Here is a 26930-nt window from a genome sequence, read left to right as displayed (position 1 = left end):
CACTAAAGCTGCTAGCATGGTGTTCTTCTTAAAACCAACTCTCTGTGTGAAGATCTCTCTGCACTGGGGACAGCTATGGATTCCTTCCTGATTCTCTTCATCCCAGTATGTTTTGATGCAGTTCATACAATAGCTGTGTCCACAGGGAATAGTCACTGGATCCGTCAGTAGATACAGACAGATTGAACAGCAGAAGGTGTCTGGGTCAAGCTGATCTTGCTCCATTGTTCTTGTCAGTCACAGTGACTCTGTGAAAATCATTTCCTGAAAACACTAAAATGTTTGAGCTCTAATCTTGTAACTGTGTCAGTATAGAGAGGCTGCAGCGAATCAGCTTTCAGCAGTTGTTGGTTCCGCCCAGCTTCAAAGTGTCTTTTAGAAATGAAAGTACAGCTGGGGTTATCACGTTTTTACAGCCTGCAGAATAAGGTGGATAGTTGTAAATCTTACCTTTGTCTCATAATTCGAAAGCAGAACTTGTTCACGTATTAACTTAATTTCTTCTTGGTTTGCTCCCTGACATCCTGGGATACAGACCAGGAAGCAGAGTTTAACACACCTCTCTGCAGCTTCTCTACTGTTACCCACTCAATAATCTATCCATCCAGACAGTCACATAAAATGGAACAGAATCCTAAAGGAGTAAATCATGATAATCTAATCAAAATTAAAATAACTTCAATTGGAGAAACAATTAAAACTATTAAGTTAATTATTTAGTTAATACCTTGATTTAAGCTATTGAAATTGATTTAGGTGCTTTACAGAAACTTGGTTGCAGCAAGAGGATTATGTGAGCATAAATGACGCAGCTTCCTCTAGGTATTTACATTTTCACATACCCAGAAATTCTGGGAAAGGAAGAGGAGTAGCAACAATCTTTCAGTCTGACTGAGCCATAGCTCTGTCAAACTGTCCATCTCACCTGCTCTTACCAGTAATGATTTTATGGGATTCTTTATAAAAAAGATTGATTCTATTAAAAGTAAGATAATTACCACCCCTCTGAATATGATTGGTTAATCCCCAGTTGAACTTTCAGAGTTAGCTAAACTATTATCTTTATCTAAAGGCTGATTTATACTCCGCAGACACTCTGCTGCACCTCTCCCAAATTTTAGCTGACCGCAGACAGTGCCGCAGACAGGAGGCCGGCTTATTTTGTTTTTATGAAAACAAAAACAGGAAAACAACTCGTGAAGTTGGACCAGCTGGAAGAGCGAGGTGTGCAAAAACACTGGCACCATTTTTCCACCTGGACACCTGCTCTTTTTTTGCTGTCATGTCCCTCTGTTGTTGGACAAACTTGCCCCCACTTCCTCACCACATTGGCCGTATCTAGACCCCTAGCGTAGACCACGCTCAAAATTAAGCATAAATAAAAAATATCAAGCTCACTGCGACACGCTGCTGCGGGGAGTATAACAGCCCTTAAGCCTTCAACTTGTATGTTAGATCGAGTTCCAATCATGTTATTTAAGGAAGTACCGATTTCCTCCTCCAATTTAGATATGATTAATCTATCCCTTTAACAGGGATATGTAACAAAGGTTTTTAAATTTGCTATAATTAAACCTTTACCTAGGAAAGCATCTCTTGACCCAGTGTCAGGACTTAGAATGTAAGACCCATTATTAAGGCGAGACAGACAGTGGGAAAGTTCAAAACTTTTATTAACAAAAAAACAAACAGAAAATGCAGAGCTGAGGATCTGCGGATCTAAGGTGACTGGGGGGTGAGGTGGGGTGTCACCCATCACCTTCACTCTGGTTAAGGGAGAAACACAGGTAAGTGATCACGATAATCTGACAGAAGATGATTATTCATGAGTTATTTACCTGGTTTAACAGTTCAGTCCATCCTCTCAGATGAGGCAGGATCCAGCCGATGCCAAACAATAAGATGCCCAGAGTGTCCCTTATGCAGCAGCACCAGTGAGCAGACAGGAGTCTGAACTGGACGATTCTTTTTTTTAGGCTCAGATGAAGCCCTGCCCGTTTGTCTGAGCGGAAATGGGCAGGTTAAGCAGTTGAGAGGCAAAAACATGACACAACACCAGGAAAACCATGGAACTTTAAACTGGCTTCCTCCTCTGAGCCAAAAACAGGAACAAGGCCATTCAGAGGATAAGACACAGGACTACCAGGTTTAAACTATCTTTGCCCTGCCATGCCTAAAACAGGAACAGGGCATGCTCAGCCGCCAAGAGCTAGGACACGATCAGGAAAAAAGACGAATCAGGAAGATTTCCTCTTTAACCACTGGCCTAAGAGATAGAAAAATATGAACTAAGGAAATCAATCAAACTAAACTCTTCAAGCAGAAGAAGCAGGTAGATAAGATGAATGATAATTAGGCGGGGAGGGTTCTGCAGGTGAGTGAAGTGAGCAATTAAATCAGCTATCAGGGAAGATCATGATGCCCAGATGACAAATATAGCACCTATATCCAACCTTCTTTTCTTATCTAAAATTCTTGAGAAAGTAGTTGCCAAACAATTGTGTGACCACGTATACCATAATGATATTTTTGAAGAGTTTTAATCTGGTTTTAGAGCTTATCGTTCTAGTGAAACAGCCCTGGTGAAATTCACTAATGATATTCTCATGGCCTCAGATAATGGACTATCTGTACTTGTCCTGATCTCAGTGCTGCATTTGACAGATTTGATCATAATATTATTTTAGAAAGACTTGAATATTTGGTAGCAATTAAAGGAACAGCACTGCTCTGGTTTAAATTGTATCAATCGGATGGAATTTAAGTTGGTTCACGTTATTGATAAATCTCCCTTGTGTTCCAGTGTTGCCTGTGGAGTACCACAGGGATCAGTGCTAGGACCAATTCTCTTTACATATGCTCCCAAAAAATAGAACTATTAGACAGCATGGGATTAATTTCCACTGTTATGCTGATAATACCCAGCTATATCTGTCTCTAAATCCAGGTGAAGCTAACCTATTAAATAGATTACAGGCATGTCTGAAGACATGAAAACCCGGATGACTCTTAACTTTCTGCTCCTAAATGCAAACAAAACAGAAGTTATAGTCTTTGGACCAGAGTCTTTGATCTCGTATATATTGGCCAAAGACAAAGAGTGAGGAAAAGAAAGCTTTCAGATCACCTTGTGCATCAATCAGTTTTAAATCTATTATTAATTGATTTACTAGTTCATGTTGGTACAGTAATTCCAGTATGAACTCTTTGTATTTCTGTCAATCATCCACAGAGATTCAAAGGACAGAAAATACACTAAAGATATATTCAAACCAAAAGGTTGTTTATTTACAGAGATTGAAAATGCTGATTATTTCAATATAATCTAAACAACTAAAGCACTGATAAATATTTCCCAGACTTTTTTAAGACATGAAATCAGCTTCAGTCCAAACTGAAAAATATATCTGTGTTTCATGCTTGTAAGGACTTAACAAAATGTGTTTAAAGAAGAATAGGATCAAATGGCTGGTTTCACTTTTTCAACCTGGGAAATGATTAACATTTTATTGAATTCACAGTTTTTGTTGCCAAAAAAAACAAAATCCATAGTTCAAAACAGTTTCACAAGAAACTCAAGAACCAAAAAAATAGGAGACACTAGGGAGGAATAAAACAAAAGAAGGACGAGGATCCAGCAATGAGTAACTGAACAGTAGGTGTAGATATGGGAGGAATAATTGGCTGATAGGGAGCAGGTGCAGACAGAATTAACTAGCAGGAGCTAAGGGGGAAGGAAAGGATGGCAACAGACAGCAAAGAGCAAAACAAAGCATACCCAAAAAATTAAAAACTTAACAAAAATGAAAGTACTAAAAGTAAGATCATAACAAAATGTTAAGAATTGATCAATTTCAACATAATTAGAAAATCAAATTTAAATAGAAGATAGATAGAAGTCCTGATAAATTCTGACAGTTAATTTCAGTGAAATACAAATGTAAAACATAAAAATAAAACATAAACATAAGACATAAAACAACACTTTAGAATAAAAAAATCTGAAAAAAAAAATGAACAAACACTTCAGTAGATTCTTTCTATTCTGGTTTACAGAACTCTACAGAGTCTCCAACACAGACTCCAGCATGCAGCGGCTGAGTGAATGTGGTCTGGACTCTGTGGAGGAGAGTCATGGTTTCAGACACGCCGTAGAAAGACAGAACACCTGCTGAGTGATCCAGGTACACTCCTATTCTGGAGGAAACAGGACCTGGGATCAGAGTCCAGATGTTGTTGTGACCAAATCTGCAGCCATTTGGGGAACAATCTAATGCCCAAGATTTGTCATTACATCCAAATCCACATTCAGTTCCGCTTCCTGCTCTGCAAATATCCTTGTATACGACAGCTACATAGGCTCTCCTGCTCCACTCCACCACCCAGTAGCAGCGTCCAGTCAGACTCTCTCTACTCAGAACCTGATAAAAATCAGTAAATCTTTCTTGGTGACTAGAATGAGATCGAGGTTCACTCACCAGTGTCACCTTCCTGTTCCCCTCTAATAGTAACAGCCGTGCATGTGCTGTATCTGGATCCAGTGTAATTTTTTGTGAATATTTCAAGAATTCGTCTCTCTTCCTTGTTTCCAGCTCTGACTGTAAAATCTCCAGTGAGATGTTTGGCCAAGTGTCCTTTAAGAGCTTCTTTAGATTATCTCTGAACTTGATCACAATTGCTGTCACATCCTCAAAAAATGGCGGCAGGATTTCAATGCTGGAAAACTGTGTAGACTGACTGGTTGTTGACAGACAGGGGTAGTTGTGGAGAAACTGGATGAGATCCTCTTTGTTTGAGACTTGCTCCAGATGCTTCTGAATCTCTTTGACTCGACTTATTTTAGTTTCTTGCTGGGATCTGACCTGCTGCTTCACATCATACCTTATTTTCTGCATTAAACAGATCAGCTCTTTAAATATCTCCTCACACTCATCCACTATTTTATCCGCAGATTGACTGATGTTCTCCGCCTTTTGTTGAAACAGCCTTGCAGATTCCTCTTTGTCCTGGGTTATCTGTTGGAACTTTTCTGGCTTTATCTCCGGCAGAAAGCTGTGGATTCCTTTCTTATCCTCATTATTCGAAATGTTGTGTCCACTGGGAATACTCACTATATCCAAACACATTGCACCAAAGAGATTTTCTGGGTCCAGCTGATCCTGCTCCATTTTTTTTATTGACTCCTAGCTACAGTGATTTTATGAATATTATTTCCTGAAAGCACTATTAGCTTTGAGCTCTAATCAGTAAACTATGTGTCTGTACAGAGAAGCTTTATCCAATCAGCTTTTTTTTTTATCAGACATTTGATTCCGCCCAGCTTCAAAGGGTTTTTGAGACCAGGAAGAACTGGGGTTATCAAATTTTTACAGCCTGTAGAACAAGGAGCAGGGCTGTAAATCTAACCTTTATCTAATCATTTACGAGAAAAGGTCTGTGCAATATTGTTTTACTTTTCTTTGTGAAATGTATTCTTTCCATTTCATATTTTTCTGCTTTCGTTTTATCCCAGAAGAATAAAAAAAAAGTTCCATGTATAAAAGTTGAATGTATAAAAAGATTATTCTTAATATACAAACATGTTGAATGTTTGGCACAGGTTAATTTAGTGAATTTGTTACTAAATCAATAATAAATTGTATTTCATACTTTGTGAGTGCAAGATAAAATACAGTTAGATTTCATATATATTAAGTGCTTCTATTTAAAAGCCTTAAAATGCTTATTTAAGAAATCGTATGTGAAATTAGCACTAAAACCAAATTAGATCCCATTTAATCAACAAACATCTATTCAGAATTAGAATCATAAGTCTAGTGGTTAGGGCATAGAGCTTGGGAAACTGAGGTTCTGAGGTCCGAGGACTCCTACAGACTGCCACTCTGGGTTCCTGAGCAAAAGACCCTTAAACCCACATTGCTTCCCAGGCACTGGATTGAACTGAATTACGACGGCCTCCATGGTATTCCTTCATCATGGACGACATAAGTTTTGCTGTACCCAAAAATCCACTTAGCTTTAGGCTGAGAGCAGAAAAAAAGATGCTGAGGTAAAGTGGGGGGGGGATTACTGATAGGTAGTTTGTGATCATGATGGCCTCCTGAGCCACTGGAGAAATGTTGACTCAGAGGTACAGTTTCACCAAGTTACTGGTGGGTTGAAGCTTTGAGTGGAATATGATTACGAATAAATGTATATATATATATATATATATATATATATATAAAAATCAAACAGCAGATTCTGTAAAAACATTTTTTATTATTCACAAACAAAGTCTGGATGGGAGAACGTCCAGGTCATGATCTAAGTGCTTTTATAAGTAGGACTAATTCTTAGTGAACATTTCTGTGTGACTTTTTTCACATTGTTGTGGAGACAAAAGTACAATGGTTTTTCAAACATGGCCTTAGTATGATGATTTTTTCTGCCCTTTAGCTTCTGCAAAGCACTTTGAAGTTTCCACGACACCAATTAATTCATTGAACAGCAAACTGCTACAAAGGTCCTCAGTGAATATATTGCTTTAAATCAGCAGAACCTAGATGCTACTTTCCATTTTAAATAGTTATGAAGTAACATGGTTTCTTAGTTTCTACACAAAAGGAGGGTGCTACCCTGAGCAGAATGGACCCAGGTTCAAAAACTAAACACGCCAGCAAAATAATTGAAGGGGACAAAAAATAAAAAATCAGAAAATCAGAACCTGAAAGTCATTTGTTAGTTTAGAAACTGAGCTTCAATTCTTACAGATAATGCTAGTATTATTAGTAAAATCTGACACAAATAAGTCTTTATAGATGCACATATATTTACATATTAGCATTGAAGTGATCCAGTTTCTGCGTTTTTTCTAGGCCATTTTCCAAAACCTGCGCCCTGCAGAGCAAAGCAGAACTGCTCAACTGCCCTCTGGTAGCATCCAGCTGCCATCTTGGATGCAGAGTAGGTTGGTTTGGTGGCTTCAGGTCCCATAGTAGGCTTGTTTAACTGTGGATTGTAGAAAGGGAAAATGGTGAGGTGGATAGTTCATAGTGATATTTCTTTCCTCTGCAGAGCGACCTATATCATGCAAAATTAACTTTTCAGTGTTTAAGTGTGTTATAGGCAAAGTAAAGCAAGGCATTTTAATTTGTATAGTACAATTAAGTACATGAACAAGTCAAAGTACTTTACATTAATTAGATAATAAGAAAGAAGAAAAATAAAACCATAATAAAAGCAAAAACATTTGTGAAACTAATAAAACATTTGGACCACAATAAAAGCAGAATAGAAGCAAGTAGAGAAGAAAATAAAAAAGCTGAATCACAACCTTAAACTAATATTACCTTAGTTAGCAGTTTAGCTTCAACAGTCAAAGACAGCTCTGAACAAATGGGTTTTTCACTTTGACTTAAAAGAACTCAGGCTTTCAGCACTTTTCCAGTCTTCTGGGAGTTTGTTGCAGATCATTGGAGGACAGGAACTAAATGCTGCTTCTCCATGTTTGGTTCTAGTTCTGAGTGGACAGAGAAGGCTGGAACTAGAACACCTGAGTGGTCTGGGAGGATGATGCACTGACAACAGATCTGTTATGAATTGAGATGCTGATCCATTTAGTAATTTATTGACTGACTAGCTGATGTGCTCTACTTTTGTAGTTCTAGTGAGAACAAGGGCAGCTGTGTTTTGGATCAGCTGCAGCTGTGTGTTGGACTGTTATGTCAGGAAGCAGGACAGAGGGACATTCAAGGTGAGACAGATGGTGGGATAATTCTAAGCGTTTATTTAACAGAGATCGGGCTGTGGATCCGCAGTATAAGCGGCAAGGGCGGGGCTCCGCCCATCACTCAAAGCTCTGGTTTAATAGTTCAGTCCATCTCCAGAAAACAAGGTAGGATCCAGCTGGTGGGATGCCAACAAGATGAGGTGGGCGCCGCCCAGAGTGTCCCAGATACGGTAGCCCCTTAGAACAAGCAGGAGTCCAAGCCAGGTCAGGGATACCGATGAGGACAGGAACAGGCTAGTACTGTATAGGGTTCCAGGATAGTTCAGGCAGTACGTTCAGATGGAAACAGGCAGGCTCAGTGGTTGAGCAGCAGAACAGGTTAGCATATCAGGAACACTGCAGAATGTTAAAAAACTGCTCACTCCACTGAGAAACAGAGCACGCTTATGTGATAAGAGGCAGGTCACAATCAGAAGCTCAGGAACCCCATGATATGCTCAAAACCCTCTCTCTTCTAGCAACCAAGAACGAGCACTAGCACAAGAACATCAAGATCAATCGGGGGCTGATGGCTGGGACTGAGCCGTATTTATAGAAGCAGGGACAGGTGGATTAGATAAGCAGTAATTGGAAACCTGGCAGAGTTAGGCAGGTGGATGAAATGAGCAATTAGGCCAGCCATCAGTGCCAAGATCATGACATTTTTAGGTAAATCTGTGAAGACACCGTGGCAGTAAATACATTCTACCAAAGATAAATGCATGAATAAGTTTTTCTAGATCCTGCTTGGACATAAGTAATGCTGAGACATTCTCAGAGTTTTGCAGCCGTCTTAAAGAAGAGCCTAATCATCAGAAGTGGTGTGATAACNAGCTGATGTGCTCTACTTTTGTAGTTCTAGTGAGAACAAGGGCAGCGGCGTTTTAGATCAGCTGCAGCTGTGTGTTGGACTGTTTTGTCAAGAAGCAGGACAGAGGGACATTCAAGGTGAGACAGACGGTGGGATAATTCTAAGCGTTTATTTAACAGAGACTGGGCTGTGGATCCGCAGTATAAGCAGCTAGGGCGGGGCTCCGCCCATCACTCAAAGCTCTGGTTTAATAGTTCAGTCCATCTCCAGAAAACAAGGTAGGATCCAGCTGTTGGGATCCCAGAGTGTCCCAGATACTGTAGCCCCTTAGAACAAGCTGGAGTCAAGCCAGGAACAAGCCAGGTAGTACATTCAGATGGGAACAGGCAGGCTCAGTGGTTGAGGAGCAGAACAGGTTAGCATATCCAGAACACTGCAAAATGTTAAAAAAAAAAACGCTCAGTCCACTGAGGTACAGAGCATGCTCATGTGATAAGAGGCAGATCAGAATCAAGAAATCAGGAACACCATGATACGGTCAAAACCCTCTCTCCACTAGCCCCCAAGAACTAGCACTAGCACAAGAACATCAAGATCAATCTGGCCCCGATGGCTGAGACTGAGCCATATATATAGAAGCAGGGACAGGTGGATTAGACAAGCAGTAATTGGAAACCTGGCAGAGTTAGGCAGGTGGATAAAATGAGCAATTAGGCCAGCCATCAGTGCCAAGATCATGACATTTTAAAGTAAAACTGTGAAGACACTGTGGCAGTAAATACATTCTACCAAAGATAAATGCATGATAAATGCATGCATCCTGCTTGGACATTATTCCTTTAATACTGGAGATGTTCTACAGGTGATAAAAGGCTGACTTACTAACTTCCTTTATGTGCCTCTGAATGTTCAGGTCCATTATGACACCAAGATTTTGGCCATAATCAGTGGTTTCAAGCTGTTATAGCTGAAGCTGTGAGGTAACTCCTTTGGTCTGAAGATTATTATCCCAGTTTTGTTATTAATCAGTTGTAGAAAATCATGATACATCCACATATTGATCTGTTCTAAGCATCTAACCAACACTCTGATGGGTTCATATTCACCTGGTGACATTGTGGTGTAAAACTGTGTGTCGTCTGCATAGCTATAGTAACTGACCTTGTTGTTTGCTATAATCTGAGCTAAGGGGAGCATGTAGATGTTGAGCAGAAGGGGCCCCAGAGTGGAGCCTTGAGGAACATTCTGGTACTGCACTGGACGACCCAGTTATCCAGACTGTCTAATAAAATGGAGTGATCAACAGTATCCAAAGCTGCACTGAGGTCCAATAATACCAGCACTGTGGTTCTTCCACATTAGTCTGAATTTATACAGATGTCATTGAACACCTTAATCAGGGCAGTCTCTGTACTGTGGTTGGCACGGAAATCTGACTGGAAGACATCAAAGCATCCTGTCATGTTAAGAAGGCATTTAACTGTTGAAACACAACTTTTTCATTAATCTTACTGATGAAGGGGAGGTTTGAGATGGGTCTGTAGTTCTGAAGGACCAATTTGTCCACCCCTCTCTTTTTCAATAATGGATTGATAATTGCTGTTTTTAAGACTTGTTTGGGTGATTCTAATGAATTTTCCTCTCTGAAAAACAGGCTGCCCCTCCCTATCCTCTCTGCTCAGAGCTGATACAGGTTGTGTGTTTTTGCATCTTATCTGCACAGTGTCAGCAACTGCTCTTTTTTTGCTTGTCACGAAAGTGTGTTTTTAATGCTGAGACATTCTCAGAGTCTTAAAGAAGAGCCTAATCATCAGAAGTGGTGTGATAACGACACGATACCATGAAATTGGCGACGTTCATGCTAGGAGAAGTGGCATTGCCTATAGTTTAAATTACTTGAAGCTTTCTCTCTCTGCCTTTTTATCCTGAAAAGAGATCTTATGAAAATATTACACCTTGTTCATAGCTGAAGGACACCGCTCTCATTCCATTTTCAAAACTTTGCCACGTACAGAATCCAGATGATAACTGTATATCCAGACAGAGGAACTGTCCTAATTAGATAAACTACTGGGGAAAACATTAGTTCTGTAACACAAAAGGCAGGTAACATTAATATGTAATAAACTCACACATCATCAATGATAATTATTCTTACAATGTTTAAGGATTTATCTTTCTCTTGTAAGAGCTGTAGCAGTTTTTGCTTTTAGCTCCATGAAGGTTTACCTTGTTATCCAGCTTCAGCCAGTAGCTGAACAAGGAATTCCTGCAGATCTGTGAGGGAGTCCCTGACACCTTCCTCCTGCCAGTGGTGGTGCTGACCTCCTCCAGAACTCCTTCACCATAGCTCCAGTTCATACACACATTGCTTGCTTTTCCAGCTGTGTAAACCTCTCTGCTGCTGAGACCTGCATGCCAAAAGATAATAAGCTTGATATTTCACAAACTGAGGTATTTTTATGTCAGTTATTTTCTAAATCAAACAATGGAAACGGAACAAAAAGTTGCTTTAAATTTAGAAATGAATGCATTGTACAAAAGTTTCAGTTCTGCAACAATTAATTCAACTATATTCGAAAACAACAACTGGTTTTGATTACAGTATTTTTTTTTATAACCGGTATATATTAAATTAAAAATGCAAAGATTTAAACTTTTACAGATATTTTGAACTAAATATAATAATAGGTTTTGACATCATAATTACTTTTATATTGGGTTTGTTTAAAATCCTTTGACACTTAGAAAAAAGGCTAAATTGTATTCCATATTTTTGTAATTTGAAAATACAATTTCTTAGTAAACAATTGCTAAAATTATAAATAAGCCACCTGGAAAGGCTTTATTTGATACGCCTGAATGTATTCAGATTGACCAGTAGGAAGCAGTGTGTTGCTTTGCTTCACTGCGGGAACTCTCCTGTCTCCATTTGCTTAATGGAGCTGATCTTAACAGATGCAGACATCACCTTTTTCTTGATTCTATAGAAAACTAAATCTGATTTCTGGTTATGTCCTGTAACAACTACAATACTGGAAATGCAAAAATGTCGACATGTTTCTGTGGCCCTGTCTTTATACTCACACTGCGCCCTACACCCCTCTATGAAGTGTGCACCAGGTGGAAGTGCACTTAAGGGTTTAACCCTTGATAGGGCATTCATGAAAGACTTTAAACATCTAAATTTCAAGCAAAGACTACACTGCAAAAAAACTGAACTCTAAGTGAGTCAGTTTTTCTTAAAATAAGTGCATTAATAAGTGCATTTTTTCTTGAACTGAGCAGGTAAGTGAGATACTTTGCAAATGAAATAAGAAAATGTACATTTAAAATAAGGGGGAAAAATGCAGTCTCCTATTTCAAGTGCATAATATCAAATAATCTGATTTAAAGGATAAAAATGCTCCTTCAACTGGGAGAATGTCTTATTTACCTACTCAAATTAAGGGTAAATACACTTACTTTAAGACATTTTTACAAATTTATAGATCATTTTTGTAGTGTGTTATTGGAATCCAAGACCTTATTACCTTTGTAACGTTAAAAAAAAATGTATATTTTGATGGCATAAATGAATGTCGAAGTAATAACAAGAAACGCCAACTTGCCCGTACATATTAAGAAAAATAACAAAAGTGCTTCTATAATAAATTAATGAAAAACACTCTGAGAGTGAAAGAAATGGCACTCCATTTGTAAGGGGTATGCAATTGATCAAAATGGTAATTTGCCCTATAAAGGGTTAAGCGCACAGATTACAAGGGGCGCATGGGGAAGGGGAAAGGGTGACGGGGTGCTTTGGATAATTGGGGACATCCTATATCGAATTCTATGTGCAAACCTGCATTGGGGGGGCAAGGGCAGAGTGCGAGTATTGGGATAGGGCATATGTCTTGCATGTCATACAAAGGATCCAAGGTTTGGGGTAAACCTACAGCCGAGGAGTAGCTCCTGTTGTCTGTAGAAGGAGAACAGGTGCCTGACGGCGGCCAGCCGACAGGTTATGGCTCTGCCCAGATGACCTGTGTGGCTCAGGGTACCCACCGTTAGGCTGTGCAGGTAAATGGGCTTTACCAGACGAGTAAGGAGCGCCCCCTGGAGGCCAACCACACTCCACCTATCAAAACAGGCATCTTTGAACCAATTGAAACAGAAAGGAATCCTGCTGGAGCAGCACAGTGTAACTTTTGACCCAAATAGTAGCTGAACTTTATTTTTTTTCAGGTCAATGTACAGCAGTTGATGAATTATCGATACTTTGTGAAGGCTGCCATTCTCAAAAACTCAGCTGTTTAAATTGAAAGGGACAGATTTATCACTGAAATGGTTTGTGACAGAAAGGGACATTTTTACAGAATAAGTGCTCCCTTTAAAAGTTGTTGTTAGGCAACAATACAGACATGACAAACGATTAGACATACCATATATTGACAAAAGTATTCGCTCCTGCCTTGACTCACATAGTTAAGTGACATCACATTCCTAATCCATAAGGGTTTAATATGATGTCATTCCACCCTTTACAGCTAGAACAGCTTCAGCTCTTCTGTGAAGGCTATCCACAAGAAGGAATTTTTGACTATTCTTCCAGAAGTGCATTTGTGAGGTCAAGAACTGATGTTGGACGAGACGGAAAGGCTCACAGTCTCCGTTCTAATTCATCCCAGAGGGCTCTATCAAGTTGGAATCCGGACTCTGAGCAGACCTGTCACGTTCATTCACACATCAGACTCTGCCATCCATGTCTTTATGGACTTGCTTTGTGCTCTGTATTGGAAGATAAAGAGGCCAGCTCCAAACTGTTCCCAGAATATTGGAATTTGGGATTGTCTTAATATGCTGAAGCAGTCAGAGTTCCTTTCACTGTAACTAAGGGACCAACTCCAGCTCCTGAAAACCATCCCATACCACAATCCCCCCTCTACCGAACTTTACAATTGGCACAATGCAGTTAGACACCACTTGATCCGATGCTTTGCATTGCACTTACAGCTTGGGTGCAGCTGCTCGACCATGTAAACCAGTTCCATGAAGGTCTCTGCTCTTCAGCAAATCTGAAGGTGACATGAACTTTGGATGTGTGTAGTGATTGATTCCGTAAGAAGTTGGCAACCTCTTCCCACTATGGACTTCAGAATCCAGTTAGTTTATGTGGCCTACCACTACATGTCTGAGTTGCTGTCAATTCCAAAAACTTTCCAATGATGCAGCTAACTTTTGACTATGGAATATTAAGGAGCGAGGTCTTTCACTATTGGATTTGTAGACCAGGTCGCATCCTATCAAACTTCTACGCTGAAATTCACTGAGCTCCTATAAGTGATCCATTCCATCAAAAATGCACCTACGGCCATTTTTTCCTGATTCCAATCATTTAGGTTGGTGAGCAAAAACTTTTGGCAAAAGTGTGTATTTTTGGTTCTCTGATGGATGATTTAATCTTGATGGGTGAATGTGGTCTTGTCTTTACAAGGATCTCCATGACTTCTCTGCTTGTCAATTTTGGTCTGCTTTTAGATTTCAAAACATGGAGGGAGACTGTTTAATTTTGTGACAGTGCAGTGTTGTCAGAGGCATTCAGGGTGGAAGTTTTAGGTCTAGCGCCTCTAGTGACTAATAGTTACACAGTGCTGCTTGAAGCAATTAGAGGCAAAGTATATTATTGTGATTAAAATTTGAGAAAAAAAACAATTACTTTGCAATTTTATCTGTGCAGGACACGCTTGCCATGTGGACAGGTTGACCAAGCACCACACTGTCCCATTTTTGATGGGTACTCTGAGAAACGACAGGCAGAGTCCCCTCGCCACCATTCACCTTTACTCTGAGGCGGCAGCGAAACTTCCTGCTGGGATCTGACAGAGAAGCAAACACAGCTAAGAGGTTAAAATGGTGTCTGGTCCACTATTAATTCACTTTTCCTTAATAGTCTCTTCATTTATGGCCTTGATATTCTGCTTTAAGAAGCAATGTGAGATTTATACAAAAGAACTGCATTTTTTCAAAGTCATTATGAAGTTTTTCTTACATGCAGGCTTAGTTTCATAGGGGGAGTTGAGTCGAGCATCCCCACATGGTGACATGCTTACATACATGTGGAAGCGGACCCCCTCTCGCAGCTGAAAATGGTAGGTGGAGTCTTTATCTGCTACAAATATGGATTGGTCCTCCCCCTCTTCTCGCTCACTTTGGAGAGACAAAAATTTTTTTATTTTCTCCATGTTTGGTTATCTAACAAGATTTTTATATGGTAAAAAATTCACATTTAACATGTGTTAATAACAGAACATCTAACATGAATTTAGACAACAAGGAAAATACAAAAGTGTAGATCTAAGGAAAAATGTTAAACTAGTTTAATAAACATTTGTGTTACTTTCAATTATTAAATTAGACCTGTAGACAGGACAAAGCTCAATCATAATTCAATTCGAAAGAATAAAGTGGGTGAAAAAAGAAAACAGGGGACGGGAAAAGGATGAAAGAAATACTCTATTTTAGACAATTTAGTAAAAAAAAAAATACAAATGTAACACATGCAAACACTATGTAAAATTAATACATATGTAACTATGTTATAAATATACCTTACTGCGTATTTCTCTAAAAGAATAAAGCTGTTTTTAACTAAAATTAAAATTCAGCTGTGAAACTAAAAAAAACCTAACAAAATAAATGGATTTTCATCAAAAGAAGAAATAAACATGGAATAGAAAGATTTCATCCATCTATCGTATGAAGGTAAATTAAAGCTTAAAGTTTAGCTTTTACAAAAATCATTTTCCAAAGGACATTTTCAATAATGAACCTCTGAAAAAAAAGTTTGATAAAGATAATCTGATAGGAAAAAAAACTTTTACCAAAGTGCCAGCTCCAGCTGAGTGAAGAAGAATCGAACCAGCGCCCGTCTGCTGAGAACTTCAGCATGGCAGTCTCTAAGAGTACAACCTTCGTCCTTTGCTGTCATAGAGTCCAAACACTTTGTTCCTGTGGCCAGAGACACAACCTGGGCTGATCTGAGGTCAAAGCCTGAGAAAAAAAGAGAGAAGTGTAGAACAGAGGAGTGAATGGAGACTTTATCAGCATTTAAACAGTCAGGTTGTGCATTTATATGCTGCTAAAGTATTCACATCCCTCCAACTGTTCCATATTCGTGTTTGGCAAGGAGAACATTATTAGAGCAGAGAAGCACCAAAAGTCTGACGTTTGCAACAGACCATGGCAAACTTCAAACACGGACCACAGTCCACATTAAACATGGAAGAAGGTGCTTTAGTCAGAAAAGACCTAAATTGCCTTAGTAAATATTAAATATACACATGATACTAAATAACCTCCTTGCTCAGAATAAAACATGGTGATGGCAGCATTATGATGTGGAGATGTTTCTTCACCAGGGACAACGAGTAAGGTTGAAATTGGCAGAAGGATGTGCTTAGCTAAAAACAAGACAACCCCAGAAGCTTCTAAAACAGGGGGAGGAGCTTTACATTTAGGCTGGGCTGTGACGTAAACCTAAAGCCTGAGATGCAAAACAACAGCTTATATCAAAGCTTATGAATGTTAGAATGCCTCACTTAAGGTTCAAACCTTAATAAAAAAAAAAAACAATTCTATGGCAAAACCTGATAATTGGTGTTGAGCTTTGCTTTCCATCCTGTTTGACAATGCTGAAGTTATCATGCAAGAAAAGGCAAATATTTCAGTTCCTATGTGAAAAACAGGTAAAGAAATAATCTGAAACGGGTGCATTAAAGGTGGTTAAAGAAAAGAAATAATTAGTAGGAGTGATTAAGAAGTCCTATATGTCAAATATTTTTACAAGCAGAAATAAGTAATGCTATTTGACTTGTGTGTGCAGGTCTGCACAGAATCCAACAAAATACAGTCGAAATTTTTGGCTGTAAGGTGAAAAAGTGTGGAAAAGGTTTGCGAATATGAATACTTTCAAAATGTACTGTCAGATTTTGTTAAGCTGAATGAGTGCTGTTTGTTTTTAATTGTAGTCTTTGTGTTTAGAATCATGGACATTATACAATAATGGGACATGAAACTAACTGTTCTAAATATGTTACATCAATCTCAAAAGAACTAAATTCTAAAAAAGTGTTTTAAAGCAGAACAAAAACAGGCAAAAGCTAAATTAAAAAGATAAGATAACATCATTTAAAAATGGATGGCAAAAAGAAAACATCCCCATTATCATAATTTAAAGGCAGGAATAAAGAAAAAGCACTGAAATAGTTTCATATGAAGACAACCAACACTGATAACTGAAGATCCAAAAAAACAAAAAAAAGCTACTATAATAATATTAAGTCATGAACAAAACAACAAACATCTTAAACTGAACAGAATGATGAGAGTTTGGAAAACCTGGACTTAGAAGAGGAAATATCTCCCTAAATGATTTAGCACATTTTGCTGCTGTAGGTCAGATTTTCTGTCACTCACCTCGGGTCATTACGATGCCGGCCAGCACCTTGTGACGACCGTGAGAAGAAGACGGTCCGCCATCAGTGAGCTGGCTGTATTTTTCTCTAACCATGTGATAGATCGACTCAGCAAAGAACTGCAAAACAAGAATCAAAGGAACCCATAGAGTATCTTGTACATTTCATGCCTTCTTTTATAGGTTGGTAACTGCATATCAAAGTTAACTACTGCAAATATTTACTAATTTTTTACAATTAACTAATATTTTTTGTCAAGAAAACCTTTCCAAATTGGCTTTGAGAAGGATTGCAAAGAATAATATAAAACAGCTGCAGTGCTGTTTATTACTGTACCTATTCTGTAACTTTTTTTTGGTTTAATGCTTAATGGTTCACCTTTTGAGATATTATGGTTCTGGCTCTGGTCAGACCTAAATGTAACTAGTAAAACAGATCTAGTAAATATGAATAATTACAGTTTAACGTGGGTTGGGTTTGTTTGGTTATTTATTTCTTTTGCCATAATTATCCAACTGGGTGATTAGCAAGACAGTGATCCCAAAAAAGCACCAAATATTCAAAAACAAGAGAATCAACATGTTAAAGTAAAGGTTACTCTGGCTATTTATGCTTAGCATATTTTTATTACCTTTTTTTCCCCTCCAAAATTGATTAGATCAGCTGAAAATTTTACAAAACTACAGGACAATGACCAGAAACACAAACTTTAAACTTCAACAATAGAGAAAAAAAACAGTGTTTATTCTTAGTGTTTCTATAAGGTTGTTTATATTTGAGTTAAACCAGTATCTGGGGATGATTATGCCCTTCACACCTCCTTTATGCTTCACATCCATCTTCTTGGTCTGCTGCACCTCCATCCCTATTTGGATGTAATAATATTAATTAATGGATCACCCTGCTTGACAGACAGTTATTACTAAAGCAATGGGAGGGGTGGGGGTTTTGGGGGGTTTCTGCATTGAGATTGTAATCTGAAATACCACACAGGTAGAGAGGAAGGCTCTGCAGAGGGTTCTAAAGGCTGAGAGCGAATATTATTGGGACAGATCTTGCCTGTTTTGGCGAGTTGTACACAAATCGCTGTTGGAAAAGAGCAGAGGATATCATCAGAGGCTCGCTCCAACCCACTCACCCTCTGCTCAGACACAAACGCTGCACGTACAACCTGAGACACAACTGGTCGGACAGTATCAGGACCCACAGAACTGGCTTTTTTACAAACAAACTAACAAACCCTACCTCATCTTAATTACATGTTTAATATCTCACTCCAAGCTCACAATTCCCAGAATTAGTCTTATTTATTTTAAATTTACTGAACTATTAAGGTAATCTCACTGTACTTTATTTTTATATTTTGTATTTAATTGTTTTTGCTCATATATTGTCTTTTGTATTTTAAATATAAATTCCAGGCTGTGATTCAGAGTTTTGTACAGGAATTCCAATTAACCTGACTGCCAGTTAAGCAAAACTGGAAACTTGAAAACCTTGAACCTTCAATTAAACCAGCAGCTTCTTAGAAATTTTTAAATAAAATGCTAGATTTTTCTAAGCTCAAACCCTATCTGTTGCTTCTTTTCATTAAGTGTTCAATAAACTCTCTATATTTTTATAGCAAGTTAAATTTATAGAAACATATTTTTTATTTTATAATTCCACCTATTGTTCATGAGATTCAGTCTAAGGAGACATATCTGCTTTTGTTCATAAACCATGACGGGGACAATTCAGCTCTGAAACATAATGAAGTTGTTTAGCAGCTGCAGAGGAGCATGCAGAACCCCATCTATCTCTCAGACCTCAGGGCATAAAGGCCGCATGCTAAATGCAATCCATTTGGTTGGCATATGGTCCACCTTAAAGCCAATAACACAGGTTTAGGAGGGTGGAGAGTACTAGAGATGAAGGGCAAAAATTCCACCGTCTCTTGCAAATCTGCATCCGCCTAGATGCCCAGAGGAGTGCTGCTGCAACAAACCACTTTCTCCCAGCAGCTGTTAGATTGTAGGATCTTTGCTGCTCTGAATGGTTCCTTATGTATTTGCAACCATACTGTTAGTTTAACAGGTTCTTTCATATTCAAAAAACTGCTTTTTAATGTATACTGAACACACCCCACTAAGCTGATTGCATCTCCTCAAGCTCCGTAAGTTATTAGAAAACTGAAAGATTCTACAATATCATGCAGTAACGAAAGGACCCCGAGTTTCCCAAGTGGCCAAAGCGGAAACAGGATCCAGACTCGATGAAGGAAAGCAGTAGATGATACAGCTTCTCACAATGGAGCTGGTGAACTGATTTATCTGTATCTTATTTTAAAGGGAAATTTTGAGTTGGATTTTGAAGTGCATTGTGGGTATCAGAGGCTTTGGCAGTTGGGAAAAGTTTTTTGCAGAGAGAAACCCTGTCTATTAATGTACAAACTTCACCTCCTGTATCACCGATCCTTTCTAACAACTCCAAAAGCAATGGCTCTAAGTTCAATCTGTGTTCTGTTTGGAGCTATATATTTTATTAGAATTTATTTAGAGATTGTTTTTCAAATGTGTTTAATCCAGTAATTAGCCATGTCCCAATAGTTTTTTTTGCATTAGAGACACTTAGAGCTGATGCATATTTTGCTTTTGTTTCTGTTTATAGTTTTATGCAAAGCTTTCATTGAGCTTCTCACACAATTGTATAAAATTGTAAGAAGACCGTAATAAAGGAGCAAGGCGCTTCCTGGCTCGGTCAGTTAGTCATGTTAAGCTGCTCTACTTTAAACTTTGTGTCAACCGCAACTGTTCATTTTCTACAAGTAGAATAATTAGTTTTCTTCAAAGTCATTTTTTAAAGATGTTCAATTTGTCCTCCCCTGCCTTCCTGAGTCTTTTTGCGTCACCTTGTTAAATGGCAGAGCTCAGTCTGTCTTAGAAGCCAGTGTTTTCCTTCAAGACTGACAATGATTGTTTTCTACTTTTGGCTACTTTAGATCACTGATGAAACGTAAAATAATAGCAAACATGGGTAATAATATGTTGACACTCCAGAAGAGTTCTGATTCTTAAGAAATGGGTGCAATACAGACATGACATGATGACATAAGAAGAACAGGGCCCCGAGCAGATCTGGTACCTACACCGGCCAAAGTCCAGCCTCTCACCTTTCATGGGACAGCAACAAGTCAAAGACCTTTGTATTATTATAAAGAGTAGCTTTCCTGGGTAAGTACAATTAGTAGTTAGATGCTATTTTTTTATTTAAAAGAAACTCTTGAAGTAATTTTGCTGAGGTTTAAGACAAACTATCAAATTCTGTGTTTTAATGTCACAGCCATTGTAAAGTTCATTTAATCTTGTTTGTCCCTGTGTGCAATCCGTGAGTTCCTCCAGTCCTACTTCACTTTTCTATGCACATTGCCACTGAAAGGTGTCTGTTGATCGGCCATCTTGTAAAGAGTCTGTTTGGTTTATGGTCCAAAGATATTTGTAAAACCTGGTTTTTGTGCGGTCCAACATTTTGTGGTCCTTGACCTGCGGTTATCATCCTAACCTTGCTGCTAACGTACAAGAATCAGCATGATTGCAGTAGTGTGTTTGTGGCTGGTTGGCTAGCTGTTGCTAGCTATGGGTTAGTTAGCTGCTAAGCTATGGGTTGCCGTGACAACGGAACCGTTGCCATGATCAAGAACTCATTCAAACTCAAGAACTCATACTATTTCATTACTAGTACTTCTACTCAAACTATTTTTTTATTACTGATTCTTTCATGTATTCTGCGTTTATCCCAATAGTTGTAGTGTTTGAATAGTTTATTAAAAGTAATAATACTGTGAGAGGGATTGTTACGTTAGTTGTGGCTGTCTGTGTTATTCATACAACAGTGATTCTCTCTGAGAACTGAGCCTACTTCCTCTGAGTTAACAACTTAAGACAGAGATAAATATTTTATTTGTGGTTAACGATTAATAACTGCTTCAGTATAAACCAAGTTACTGACATTTATTGATGGTGAAGACAACTTTGATTTTAACAGCCAGTCAAAAACATCCAGGCACAAAGGTAAGCCGTTAACAACACTGTAATCTAGAAAACTGTTGGTTATAATCATTTTACTAAAGGTAATTACTTGGTTTTAACTTTGATCTGAATGACATATTGATTAACTATAACTTCTAGTTCTAGTTATTGATATATTCATAATCAGGTGGTAAAATTGCGCAAAAACTGACATAAGAATTGCATTATGCCTTGAATATTTAAATACTTATACTTGAATTGAGGGGCAGATATCATACATTTTTTCTTCTTTCTGCTCCTTTTCACTCACTATACCTTGTCAAGGTCCATTCCAAGATGATGGTTTTGAACCAAGGTTTTTTTCAGTGCTCCCATCAAACAGTAAGATGATGATATGACAATATGATATCATTTGTTACCCATTAATTTGATATTTTGAATGTCTGATGACACCTCATTACTAAGCATAATGTGGTGTTTGTTAGTGAAAATTGTAAACGGTATAAATTGTTTCTGAACGGCTTTAATAGAGGAATTTTAAGGGATACAAAACTGGGTAGAAATTGCTACTAACTGCTGGACTTCTTGGTGTTGTGTGGATCAAAACTGGTCTTTTTATAGTTGAAATGTTACTCTAATCCTCTTTCTTGTCTTTGTGAACAATACGAAAAATCATGGTAGACTGGTTATCTGCCCAGTTTTGTTGTTAACAGGTTGGATGCACTAACAATGGCCTGGTTGTTTATACACATACTGTTTTAATTTTAAAAGAAATGAAAGTCAGATTTACTTACTTGAGGTAGATGATGTTTGGTCCTACTTCCCTGGGAGTTGAGTAGTTTCCTTTCAGGTCCCAGACTTACGTTGTAAAGAGACTGTAGAGCTGCAGCCGCTGCCCGGGCCTTGGCCTGTCTTTTACTGTGACCACAACCCTCAAATACCTTCCCTTCCAGCCTAACCATCATGATGAAGTTCTTAAGTGGTGTGCCATGGATTCTTTCAACCTGACACATGTATCTGAGTCCCGGTAGCAGCTCATTGAGAAGCGCCACCGGACTTTGGTGTTTTAAAGGAAAAGACTGTCTGTTGGGATTTGTTGAGGAAATTAGGTCCAGAGTGAAGGAATGTGTGTTTCGTCTCTTGCTGATGTTAGAGAGGACCTGCATTGTTGCTCCGCTGCAGTGCAGAAGTTTGCAGTTATCAGTCAAAGAGGGTTCAAACTCTGTAAAGAAATCTGCTGTAAAATCAAAGTTCTCCATTGTGCTTTGAGTCTGGGAGGCGTTTGGAAACTGGACCAACGACTGTAGAGCCAGCTCTGCAGCCTTTATCTTTGCCTGCTTTTTTGTAGATCCTTGACCCTCAAACTCAAAACCATTAACCTTCACACCAACAGAAAACACTGGTGCATGGAGGGGACCACTTTTAGACAAAATGTCATACTGCAATCCAGGGTGCAACTCATTGAGTTGCTCCATAGCATTCTTCGGAGACACTGTCCAGACTGATCTTTGACAGCATGAGAGCTTTTTAAAGCACAAAGGGTGTTTTCCATCAGAAAACTGCTGGTCTCTCTGCAGCACCATCTGGCTTTGTTTGGGTGAAGGAGCACAAATTACTGTTGGATGAAATTTTCTCAAAACTTCACTGTACCGAATGATTTTCACATTTTGATTCTCTTTCACGTCTAAACTGGTCCAACCTGTTGAGGGATAAAAATATTTAGAATAGATTTTTTTTCTGAGTTATTACTGTAATTTGTATGCATATTAAGTGTTGTAAAAAAAGTTTTCTCCCTTACAGATTTCTCGTACTTTCTCAAAAGCTCAATTGTTCAGATAAAACAAAAGTTTACACTGGAAAATACAAACTGTTTTATTGTGATAGCAAAAAATGTACCAAAATTACCCTCAACTTATGTGAAAGTATAAGTTATTGTCAGAGTGACAGAATCGAAAAATGACTTTAAACACCACCCTACAAATACAGACAAGCAACCAAACAAAATAACACTCATAGCCCAATCTGAAAGAAATTAAAGAACAAATGAGAAACAAGTCGTCGACATCAGTATATATAAAAAAAGTAACACTCATTTCTGAGGCCCTGAGGGCAGGGGTGAACCTTCTCAGCAGTAGCCAGTCCATCAAAATACCCACAAGAGGTCAGTAACCACTTTTCCAGAAGGTTATAATAGAATCCAGAACATCTAAAACATCACTAATTTACCTCAAAGTTAAAGTTTGTGTTCATTGACAAGAGACATGTCAACACTGCACATATAAAAGAGTTACAAACTTGTCAAGTTGCCTAGTCAGGATTTAATTTTAAAATTTCACTAAAAGACTCTAAATATCCTTAAAAACCTTTAAAACTATCAGGTGGCTCAATCAGAAGCATATTCTGCAAATAAACAGCCAAAATCAATCCATAGCAAGGTCAAAAAGGCTTAATAGCATTTCCTGCTTCTGCTGTTGGGACAACCAGCTATTTGGTATCAGAGTGCAAATTATACTTTACACAGATCAAGTTCTATTGAGTACTTTTTTAATCATAAAAACCAAAATCATGACTTGAAAATGGCTAGTTTTTGTTCAATGAGGTTTTTTCCTCTAAAAATAGAATATTTTGACCGAAATGTCACTTGATTTACTGCGCAGTAGAGCATGCGCTATATACAAGGCTATTAATCCTTGAAACCTTTGCTCCACCTATATCCCCCCTTCCGCTGTCCATTTCTCTATAAGTACTACAATAAATACCATTAATGCAAAAATAAAAAAATGTAACTGTATATTTGTTTGTTGTGTACAGAATGAAATAAAACACTTACTTGATCTTGTGGCGACTTCAGCGGATGTTACATCATTATCACAGTGTGTTAAAGGTTTGCTGAAGGCTGATATTACTTCACTCCATCCTGAATTAGAAACACAAACAAAAAAACATGTATGTTGCAAAGAGGGTTCACATTTGCTGAATTTTTATAATGAACTCCAATTTAATTTATTAATTTCATCCCTACAATCTCTCTTTCTAAAGAAGCCTCTTCCCCTCCCCTCCATCCTAATCCTGATGCCCTTTCCAACTTTCATCATTTTGAAATTTATCAAGCATGCTCAACAGCTGACAATCCAATGAGGTTTCCCTGCCCAGGTTCGATCCTGTTTACAGTGATATCAAGGTGTGTTGTCTCTTATTTTTATCATTTGAAAGAAAAACATCAAACTAAATACAAGTAATCTGACCCTAAATCAGTTAATCAGAAAAACTAACAAAGCAATGCAAAAGAGGTATTCATTTGAATTTTTGATAAATATTATTAAGAAAGGCCTGTTGAAAATGGTAGAGTAAATCCACTATACAAGGACTCCAACACACCTTACTCTGCATTCAGTCATTCTTACACATGGTGGTAAGCTACACTGTAGCCACAGCTGCTCTGGGGCACGATGACAGGAAAATGGTTAAATACAGGTGACCACCAGGCCTACCAGCCACCTACTGCAGGAGAGGAGGTTGAAGCCCGTTTCCCAAGGACCCAACAACTAAGATGTGCTGCACTGGGGCCAAGTTTTACATACCCTCCTCAAGAAACAATCAGAAAACCTTTATTGAGTTTATAACAAGTGAAGACTTCTTATAATGTCTGAAATAATAATAAAGCAATGCAAAAGGGGGATAATTCACATCACGTAACATCACTCTGATCTTCAATGATTCTTGATAAGAAAAACATCTGGATTATTTGTTCAAAATTTCAAATTACTACCTGTCTTCCAAACTTAAATCTCAAGCATTATAAGTAACAAGCTGCATGTGAAATGATTCAACTTGGTCAAGCTGCCATGTCCTGACTGACTCATTGATCTCTAGATATTAAATAACTGTAGGACTTACAGCAAACACCTTATACTTATGGTCATGTGTTTCGACACTGCCTCTATGCTGTGTATTTGATTGAGTTTTGTTTGTTTTACTTGTATTAATGAACCTTGTTTGTTGGAATAATTGAATCAGACATGGTGGGAGGTGTGTGTGAGAGGTGAGGAAGTCTCTCCCTTTCTGCCTGCTCTGTGAGCTGGGTCTGACAGCTGTAGATAATTTTATTTGCACGGCACAATTAACACCAAGTGGTTTTCTCAGTGTAGACTGTCCTTTCTCAAGGGCACCGAATTGTGGAAACTTTTTGGCTATGTTTAAAAGTAACAGTTTTGAGGATATAATATAATTAATCAAACAATAAAAATCTATATAGATTTGGTAATGTACTATTTAAGTACATTAACAAGCCATTTGTAATTGCAGCTTTTCGCCTCAGCAAAGCATACATCCGATTCAACAAAACATTTACTTCACAAGGCTAGAAGTTAAGTTTTGCATTTAACTTTCTGAATTGAGAACTACACCTTGCAGAATATAAGTGGGGTCTCCTGGCTTTGGAAAAAATTGGAGAACTTTTCAGAGATGAAATTGACAAATATTGGTCAAATATTCTTAATTTGCAATTCTATGTGTAAGGTCTTTTATAGTATAACCATCTTTCCCATTGCTGAGAACCACTTAATGCCAGAGATTTGTCATTCAGTGCTCCTTTTTTTTATTTTGCTCCAAATTATTTTGTTGACTAGAGAGCTTTCTACAGCCTGCAGCATATTTAGCCCCAGCAGGGTTTTAAATCTCCCTCTTCCCCTCTGAGCGGGAGAAATATTGGAACCCCTTGGTCATCTTCAGACCATCCATGCAATTAGGGGAAATGAGAACAAAAAACATATTGCTAATGTTTCCAGGAGGCCGGCACCCCAGAGAAATTCAGCCATCGTTGAGTCTATCAGTAAAATTGTGCATTGAAATGCCCCGTAGGTCTGAGAGCACTTACCTAAACTACATCCAATCCACAGAAATGTCCAAAACACAGAGAGGGGCATGTTGGACATAACCTGGACTAAAAGCCGGACAATCAAATCAGTGTTTTGACATAATGGCCAGCAAACTATAACTCGTTAATTTGTCTTTATATATCAACAGAATGGGATTTCTTTTTTTTATGTAGGCATAGCCCTAAAATGGCTGTCATAATCATTTAAAAAAAGAGAGCAAAAACAGCCAACAAAGGTGGGACCCTCCTTCATAAAACAGTAATTTTCACATAGAAATGTATCAGGGAAGACAAAAGTGTCATATGTTCAAAGAAGAAACAGCTGTGAAACATACCCCTGGCTTCTTTTTGCCAGGAGCTTGCATGTTGTCCCTGCACATGAATATGTTCTGTCCTCGTACTCCACCTTTCTTCCACAGTCAGGGATTTTTGTTGCAGCCAAAACAAATTTTTCTTCATTGAAAAGTTAATGAGGCTTTCATGTTGTTATCTATTGGCTAATTTAATAATGTCCTCACCTTTTTCAATTGTAACTATTGATTTGCATTAAAAAAATCTGATAAAATGAAATAAATCTATTATATCCCAAAATATTAGACCTCATGCTTTGTTAACCAATAACAACCAAGATATTAAAATGCATTTTTTTTAGCTGTAACTTTCATCTACTTATCTAAGCCTCTTTTATACCCAGAATATCCATAAAAAAAAAAAAAAAAAAAACTTGCTGATCATCTGATCATCAAATGCAGGCTGTAAGGTGCTGCTGTTTTTGTATTGCCTCGTGGCAAGAAGGTCCTTAAGGGTGTTTTATAAAACTCGCTCACACACTCACTCACTCTTTGTTTTGTAAATTTAGAACCTCTCAATGACTCATAACTAAAGAAAAACTCTAACTTTTGCTGCAACACCATGCAGTGCATATTAAGAGCTCTGCTATAAACAAACTAAGCTGTTTGCTGTTTGAGGAGAAGATGACACCTTCTGTTGGTAGAATGACAGATGGACTCAGCAGAAGCATTAGCTGAGT

General features: G+C 38.1%; 3 protein-coding genes across 3 annotated transcripts in view; all 3 read right to left on the bottom strand.

Annotated features, from left to right (window-relative positions):
- Positions 1 to 461, bottom strand: part of LOC107092412 (tripartite motif-containing protein 16-like protein) — a 1898-nt gene extending 1437 nt beyond the window's left edge. Inside the window, exon 1 of the mRNA XM_015386896.1 lies at positions 451 to 461. Coding sequence (XP_015242382.1) covers positions 451 to 461 — 11 coding nt within the window. The remainder of the gene's footprint in view (positions 1 to 450) is intronic.
- A 3579-nt stretch (positions 462 to 4040) lies between these two features.
- Positions 4041 to 5126, bottom strand: LOC107092406 (tripartite motif-containing protein 16-like). The gene has a single exon (XM_015386881.1). The coding sequence runs from the start codon at positions 5124 to 5126 to the stop codon at positions 4041 to 4043; it is 1086 nt and encodes a 361-aa protein (XP_015242367.1).
- A 3459-nt stretch (positions 5127 to 8585) lies between these two features.
- The window catches only part of LOC107092402 (double-stranded RNA-specific editase B2-like), a 21123-nt gene continuing 2778 nt past the window's right edge, over positions 8586 to 26930 (bottom strand). Inside the window, exons 2-10 of the mRNA XM_015386868.1 lie at positions 23855 to 23941; positions 21819 to 22723; positions 17019 to 17136; positions 15425 to 15593; positions 14593 to 14750; positions 14260 to 14419; positions 12500 to 12681; positions 10791 to 10972; positions 8586 to 8994 (exon numbers count right to left, since the gene is read on the bottom strand). Of these exons, the coding sequence (XP_015242354.1) occupies positions 8905 to 8994; positions 10791 to 10972; positions 12500 to 12681; positions 14260 to 14419; positions 14593 to 14750; positions 15425 to 15593; positions 17019 to 17136; positions 21819 to 22723; positions 23855 to 23941 (2051 nt within the window). The 3' untranslated portion in view covers positions 8586 to 8904. The remainder of the gene's footprint in view (positions 8995 to 10790; positions 10973 to 12499; positions 12682 to 14259; positions 14420 to 14592; positions 14751 to 15424; positions 15594 to 17018; positions 17137 to 21818; positions 22724 to 23854; positions 23942 to 26930) is intronic.

Source organism: Cyprinodon variegatus, unplaced genomic scaffold (assembly GCF_000732505.1).
Source record: "Cyprinodon variegatus isolate N-32 unplaced genomic scaffold, C_variegatus-1.0 Scaffold17, whole genome shotgun sequence".
NCBI lineage: Eukaryota > Metazoa > Chordata > Actinopteri > Cyprinodontiformes > Cyprinodontidae > Cyprinodon > Cyprinodon variegatus.
The sequence above is the reverse complement of the archived record's forward strand: the minus strand, read 5'-3'. Positions and strand labels throughout refer to the sequence as shown.